General features: G+C 35.4%; 2 protein-coding genes across 4 annotated transcripts; one reads left to right on the top strand and one right to left on the bottom strand.

The window, feature by feature from the left end:
* The first annotated feature begins 853 nt into the window (after positions 1 to 853).
* Positions 854 to 3,175, top strand: LOC116146666 (50S ribosomal protein HLP, mitochondrial). 3 transcript variants are annotated; one of them, XM_031432078.1, is made up of 4 exons: positions 854 to 904; positions 1,004 to 1,058; positions 2,043 to 2,134; positions 2,581 to 3,175. In XM_031432078.1, the coding sequence occupies exons 2-4, from the start codon at positions 1,025 to 1,027 to the stop codon at positions 2,953 to 2,955; spliced, it is 501 nt and encodes a 166-aa protein (XP_031287938.1). In that variant the 5' UTR covers positions 854 to 904; positions 1,004 to 1,024; the 3' UTR covers positions 2,956 to 3,175. The 3 variants fall into 3 exon arrangements, with proteins under 3 accessions (XP_031287938.1, XP_031287940.1, XP_031287939.1); XM_031432080.1 differs by having other exon boundaries at positions 866 to 904; positions 1,023 to 1,058; positions 2,584 to 3,175; XM_031432079.1 differs by having other exon boundaries at positions 866 to 904; positions 1,023 to 1,058.
* Positions 3,176 to 3,946: 771 nt separating this feature from the next.
* Positions 3,947 to 6,522, bottom strand: LOC116146665 (probable inositol transporter 2). The gene is given in 8 exon segments (XM_031432077.1): positions 3,947 to 4,586; positions 4,668 to 5,270; positions 5,358 to 5,801; positions 6,194 to 6,264; positions 6,390 to 6,398; positions 6,401 to 6,454; positions 6,457 to 6,492; positions 6,495 to 6,522. Coding segments are annotated over 8 exon segments (1,728 nt in total). The 3' UTR covers positions 3,947 to 4,103.
* Positions 6,523 to 7,566: the final 1,044 nt, after the last annotated feature.

The following is a 7,566-nucleotide window of genomic DNA, read 5'->3' as shown; positions in this document are numbered from 1 at the left end:
CTATGATCTTTGGCTATGAAACTGCCACGGAAACGTCAGATTTGGTCGTTTTTGACCATAGATCATAGATTCATGGCCGGAAAAGGCCTTACCGGTGCATCACCAGCTAGATCCCGTCGGTCATGCACCATTACGGCGAGCGACACAGACGGTCGGCGGTGGTTTGGGGTGGCTAGGGGTATTTTGTTAACTTTTAAACTTTTTTGTGACTAGGATGTTTTAGCAATTTCTCAAATGTAGGGGGGCTAGGTAATTATTATTTGGTAGACATTTTAGGGCAGTTGTGTTTTAAATGATTTTTAATTAAGGGCAAAATTGATAGAAAAATCAGATTACCCTGGTAATGTTTTAATCCTAAGGGTGGGAAGGGTATTGGATTACTCCCCACATAACCAACAGTAAATACTATTTGTAATAAAAGATTCATGTAATATTTTATCACTTACAAACCAAACACTAGAATCCTACAAAATAAATGAAGATTACCCCCGTTATCTTATATACGCCTGATCCAAACGCCCCCTTTAATTAAAAAAAAAAAACAATAATAATAATATTCTTTTTTAGATAATAGAGTTAATTGCAACTTCTCCCTTGCAGTATCTTTAAATAACAATTTTCCTCTCTAAGAATTTGAAATAACAATATCTCATTAGGGTTGCCCTTTTCTGACTAACATATTTTTATCTTAATTTGTCATATTAAACCCTTTGTTAAATTAAACATCAAAACTCAGTATATTATTTAGAAAATATTGTCCACTTTGTGGTTGGACTGGGCCTACAACTTTCTGGGCTCTGGCCCAAATACAGATAATTCGTCGTTTCCCTTTCTCAAATAGTTTTAGGTTTTTTCAGCTTCTCTACCAGTTAAAGCTTACTTCGCTTCAGTTGTACCATTCCAGGTTAGTTCTCTAAATCTCTTTTGTTTTATTAAGAAGTTTTAGGGTTTATTTCTAAAAACATGAACGTTAATTAAAGTTCTTGATTTTGCTTTAATCAAGGTTGGGAATTTAATTTCAGAGATGGCGGCAAGTTTGGCTTCTAAATGGTCTCGTGGTATGTGATTTCTTTCTTTCTTTTTTTTTTTTTGGTAGTGGGTTTTTTCTTGTATTAATTTATTGTGAGTTTATTCATAGTTGTGCAGTTTATATGAGGAATTCTTATTCATTGATATGGGTTAACAAAGAGCTATACGCAATGATAGGCAACTTGTTATTGATATTATAATATGAGAGTTGAAGCTTCACATTGTTAAATTTGGTTGAGTTTAATATTTTTCATGCGATTAGTTATCTACTTAAATACGTAATTGTATCTGATTAAGCTGGTTCTTAAATTAAATCATGGCCGTGTCCATATGGAGTTTTTGATTTGTAGAAAAAGCGTTGAAAATCTTGGTTGCTCTACTTCTTTTAGATGATGTAACATTTGGTGCATGTTTAAAGTAGGGAGCTATATTTAAAACTTAATAATCACAAAAGTTAATTGGTATGCTTTAATTTTGCAATTAATTTGAATGTTTGTTGAGTTTTCAACTTCTATATTTTGCTTAAGGCAATGTGTTTGGTTGGAAACCGCCACACCTCCTCTACTTTATAAGTCAATGAAATTTTGCCTGATCAGCAAGTCATGGGGATTTTCCCTGGAACTATCTTTGCTACCAATATTTGTTAGCTTGCTTACCTCACTTTTAATGATGTGTTGACAAATTATTTGTTTACTTGGTGCGGAGTTCTAATGGTGTTGTCACTGAATAACTGCTTTTAAATTAATGTCTAGAGTATATTTCTTGAATTGATTAACAAATTCACATGGTAATTTTGGGCAATTCACCATGTATTTTTGCTACGTTGTTGATGTTGTTTGGCAGTACTTATTTTCAATGCATGTTTTGCAATATGTCAATCTGCATTTTACCTTACTAACCTCATATTTCCTTTGATAAAAGTACAAAACTTTGTTTTCAGTTTTTTTGCTTTACTGAAATGTTTCCTCTTTGACTCATTGGATTTTTATTTGCATGTTGGGCAACAAAACTAGTGAGCCGTTCATTGTTTGGGGGCTTAGAAAACAATTTGTCTAGTTTACTGAGCCCATCGACTGAGATGACAGCCTGCAATTTCTTCTCTCAGGTGAGTGTTAAGTTTGTTGTTGTAGTTTTTTTTTTTTTTTTTTTTTTTATTTGAATCGATGTTATGAAACATATAAAATCTTGTATAATATATTCAGTTTGAGAAGTAATGTTCTTGTAATCTTGTATACTGTATATGGAAATAGGTTGAAAACAGTTGACTGAAGTGATATTTGATAGGCTATAAATTGTGAATTCTTATACTTACATTGACCTTAAATATTTAGGAAGGTATTTTGTATTTCTTGTCCCTGGAAACAACTTATGCATAGACCAACTTTTCCACAACTTTATTTATCTAGAGCCAGGGCGTTGTGAATTTCTGATTTATTAGGTGTAGATTGAATCAATCAGCTGGCAACGTTGTTTTGTAAGATTAGTTTCTTTGGTCCTCTCTTTATAACCTCTTTGTAAACATAACCTAACGTTCAGTTTGCATTTTTACAGCAGCACAGGACTTTCATACAGATGAGGACTGTCCTCAAAGTTGTGGACAACTCTGGGGCCAAAAAGGTGATGTGCATACAAGCTCTGAAGGGGAAAAAGGGGGCTCGGTTGGGTGACACTATTGTTGCATCAGTGAAGGAAGCTATGCCAAATGGTAAAGTGAAGAAAGGAAAGGTTGTTTACGGTGTTGTCGTACGTGCTGCCATGCAGCGTGGCCGTTGTGATGGGAGTCAGGTCAAATTTGATGACAATGCTGTAGTACTTGTTGACAAACAAGGCCAGCCAATTGGGACTCGAGTATTTGGGCCAGTTCCACATGAGCTGAGGAAGAAAAAGCATGTCAAGATCCTTACTTTGGCAGAGCATATTGCCTGAGGTATGGACTTTTGATCAATGTTGATTTAGGTCTTCAGGCATTCAGGCTTTAAGATCTTTAGTATTGTATTGATGTGAAAAACTGAAGTCAAAAAAAGAAATTGGGCTTCAGGGTGGGGGCTAGTTCAAGTTTATCTAGAGCTGAATTTGACAATGTTTAGTGCTAATTTAAAGCAAAAGATATAAATTTCTGGCTTTCCAGCTTGCAGTTGTTTTAGTATCTTGGACCATTGATTTGCACACATTTTCTTAGTGGATATGCTACAATCATATTTAGAAATAAGAAGATATGTCTCAAGGATTTTTGTACAAAAATTAGCTTTGCCTTATTACCATGAGTATTAGCTTTTTTTTTTTTTTTTGGGTGATCGGGCTGTCTGGGCCAGTTTGCGCATACCTCAACTGATCCCTTGAGTCCATTGAACACCGCAGGTAAATAACAAATGTGGTAGGTAGTCACTTGGTGAGACTCAAACACCAGACCTCTGGGTAACCTAAAGTCTTGCTATCTGGCTACAAGCCAAGTGGTTCATGAGTATTAGCTTTGCTATAACGATTTCTGCTTATTGCAGTTTCTTTTATTTAACTGTGTAATTTTTTGTGAAAAATAAAGCTAACAAAATAATCCTTCTAACAAGGACAAGTCACTGACCCTATTATTCTTAAGGAAATAATGACTTAGTTGCAGCAAACTTTTTAAAGAATTGATAATTAATAGTTGCTAATATAAGGTGCGTCATCTCTAATATAGCAGAAAAATTCAACCAATAGTTCGTTGATGTTTGGACTTTGACCGATTCCTGTGAAATTAAATCACTGGTGTAGTTTGGTTTGAGCTGATTAAAGTTAGGGTGACTGATTTGGAGATGGGGCAAAGCTGTTTTGAAATATGCATTATATTAGCTTTGCAAATTGATAATGCAAGCAGTCTCCAACTCTATGGTAAAGATGGCTTAGAAATCTAAAAAGAGAAAAAAGTGAAAGAAACCTCTGAAAATAGTGACTTAAGGAGGCATGCTTTCTATATGGAAATACATCCCTTACTTGTTGATTTCATGAATACCATAAAGAACTTACATTGCCCAGTCTGTAGGGATTCCTAATTTGATTTCAATATATAAATATTCCTATTATTAGATTCTTGTTCTTCAAGCAGCACTACCCTTTTCTGATGGCTTAGGCCTCGCCTCCCAGAACTTGTAATGGAAAGCTCTGAGCTCCAGCATCTTCTCAACTTCCTCAATTGGAAGCCCTTTAGTTTCTGGAACACATACTAGAACAAAGATCAAAGCTATGACTGAAATGACCCCAAATATTAGAAATGTCCAGGATGTTCCAATTGCCTGAGTCAGAGATAGGAAGGATTGTGCCACAATGAGGTTTGATATCCAGTTTGCCGTGGCAGCTATTCCTCCACAGACCCCTCGGAACCTCAAAGGATAGATCTCAGAATTCACAATCCATGGGACAGTTCCCATTCCAGGAGAGAAAAATATGATGTAGAGTGCCAGGCCAATTAGCGCGAGCCACCCATATTTGCTTGGGCATCCCCTTGTGTACCACTCTCTGCCCTCTTTATGGCATGATTTCTTGACGTCGTCATTGGAGACCAAACATGCCCCGGGAAATAGCTGCAATAAAAGAAGAGAAGAGTATATTAGTATTGTTTTGCTTGTTATTTTCTGATGTGAAGAAGGGGAAATGTGTTTTACCTTATTAGAAGGTGAAGCACAGAAGCCACAATCTGGAGATGAAGCCTTCAGACACTTCATACAATCCCACCTCTCTGTTTTTGCAGTTTCACTATAATCTGGGCAAGTGGTGTTTGAGAAATGAGATGTTTCGACCAGACTAACCATCGGTGAGTGAGAAGTAGTCTCATGGAATACTGCTGATAAAAGTCCCAGAGAAATTATAACCCCGAGCAAGCTGATGATTAGAAGTTTCTTCCTTCCAGTCCTGTCGATGAAGTATATGCTCACAATGGAGCCACAGGCATTGAGGCCAGCAGTGACAAGTGAAAGGAGGAGTGCAGTTTGGTTGGACGCGAAACCGGCTAACTGAACAATGGTAGGGCTGTAATACATAACTGTGTTTATACCTACAAATTGTTGGAAAACCTGAAGGCCAACTCCAGCTATAAGTCCTCGTCTCACTGTTTTGGTTTTCAATAGTTTGATAAAGTTTATCTTCTCAGAAGATCCTTCTTCCTGAACTTCTTTATCAACTGATTCTTTTAGGTCCTGAATTTCTGTTTCAACCTCGTGGGCAGGGTAGATTTTCCGTAGAATCGCTTTCGCTTCTTCTTCTCTTCCCTGTAAATTAGAGAATATATGATTGGTTAGTTGATACTTAGAAAACATGCAGAAGAACTAGTTTGAAAGGAGCAATGATAGAAGTACCTTACGGTATAGCCAACGCGGCGATTCTGGAAGAAGCAACATGAATATGAACTGCAGAAGAGCTGGAATGCCAGCAACTCCAAGCATCCACCGCCATGTCCCTGGAGCCTTAGTAAAGGCTAAGTTGATAAGGTAAGAGAGGAACTGTCCACCGGTGATGAGAAAACCATTGGTACTAACAAGGGCTCCGCGGATTTTTGCTGGAGAAGCTTCAGAGATATACAGGGGAGCTGTCATTGATGCCATTCCCACCCCAAGTCCAACAAAAACACGACCGATAATAAGAGCAGCTGGGTTCGGAGCTGAGGCCATGATCACAGCACCAATGAAGAAGAGAAAATCAGCTATCAGGATCGCGCTTCTCCTTCCATAACGATCATTCATCCATCCACCAACTGCAGCTCCAATAATCGCTCCGGCTACAGCCATACTAACTATGCTCTCCTGTTTACAAATAACAGTTCAACATTCATAACTTCTTTGAATATTAATGCTTGGCCAAATTTTATTCCATATTTTTGCAGTACCATGAGATTTTACCATAGATTTATCAAGTGACGTAACACTAAACATAACCAGCAAGTTTAACTTTAACAAACATATTGAATCGTGCTACAAAATAATCTTAATAATACAAGTTAAAATATTGTTTAATATATAAATCAGCCAGCTGGAAAAAGGGTACTTTTGAACCCATCTGCAGTTTGAGGACAGCAATTAATGAAGTTCGCTGAACTATACAAAACATAAATCAATTTAATGATAAAAAGATGATTAATTTGGTTAATTACAAACAAAGAGATGGAAATAACAAGAAGAGATTAACAAAATTTCACCTGTAACACAGTTTGTCTATCCACAGACTTGAAGTCATCTCTGATATAAAGAAGAGCTCCCGAAATCACTCCTGCAAAATCCCACAACCCCACAGAGTTCAAAATCAAAATCAAAACTTTTCAAAACTCTCTCAAAAAAAACTGAAACTTCTGAAAAATGAAAAAAAAAAAAAAAAAAAAAAAAAAAAAAAAAAACCTGTGTCATGCCAAAGAGGAGGCCGCCGATTCCGGCAGAGAAAGCAAGGCGGAGAACATAAGGGTCTTCCATGTCAAAGAGAAACACTCTCTAAAAGCTGAATATCAGCGTCTGCATGAACTCCTCCCTCCATTTTTCACAAACAATGGTTGCCTCTTTTTTTTTTCCTACTGTTAAACATAAAGAAATTATTCTATATGCATTAAATGGAGATGAAATTACAGAGCATGAAACGAGGCAGCAAAATGAAGATAAGAGTGCTAAATATAGTGAAATTCTCAAGGCTGAAGTCAAGAAGTCTACAGACTTTGTCTTCGTGCATCATATGACAAATATTTTCAGAAATATTATTATTATTATACATATCCAAATATGTTTTAATGTTGGGTTGGTGTTCTCCATCCTTCATCAAGCGCGTGTCACATTTCTTTTATTTTTTTCCATGAAATTTAAAATTAAGGTTTTTTATGCTTATGATTATTTCTGCTATGACTATCTCCTTTCTTATTATTAAAGTTTTTTTCAACCTCGTCAATGCATGCACTTCGATTGGGCCAATTATTTATAAAAAGTAAAGAAGGTTGTTTCTGATAATTGCCAAAACATTGGGCGGGATTCATTGACAGAGAATCCTATTATTATTGCTCCGTCAAAGGACAATCATTTCAAACACTAACATTTTGGTCCTTTTATTTATTATATGTTATTAACTTGAAATATACAAATGACGAAAATACCCATTTGAAAATAACGAAAAATGCATTATACAAACTATACTTTACATAAATTCAAACCACCTTCAAGTAAACAAGGAAAATTAACGTTAGTGTTGTTTGTGTATGGGCCCCTTTTTTTTTTTTTTAAGAAATATATTTCTCTATTTTAACGAGCAATACATTTATTCAAATGACCAAAGAACAATATTGAGTTATACAATTAAATTATACAAACATACAAAAAACAAAGGATAAAAAAGTTATTTTATATAAAATTTTATGTAATTGTGGTATGTTTGTATGACTCAATTATAAATAAAACATTATTGTTCTCTCAAAACATCAATCATTCAAAGAATTAATAACAAATATATTTATAAATAATATAATTCAATTATTATAGAATATGTTCTATTCTACAATGATATGGTAAATTTATAATTCATATTCCAATTTTCATT

Source organism: Pistacia vera, unplaced genomic scaffold, assembly GCF_008641045.1.
Source record: "Pistacia vera cultivar Batoury unplaced genomic scaffold, PisVer_v2 Contig481, whole genome shotgun sequence".
In the NCBI taxonomy this organism is placed as follows: Eukaryota; Viridiplantae; Streptophyta; class Magnoliopsida; order Sapindales; family Anacardiaceae; genus Pistacia; species Pistacia vera.
Note: the sequence above shows the minus strand (reverse complement) of the source record. Positions and strands in the feature narration are given on the sequence as shown.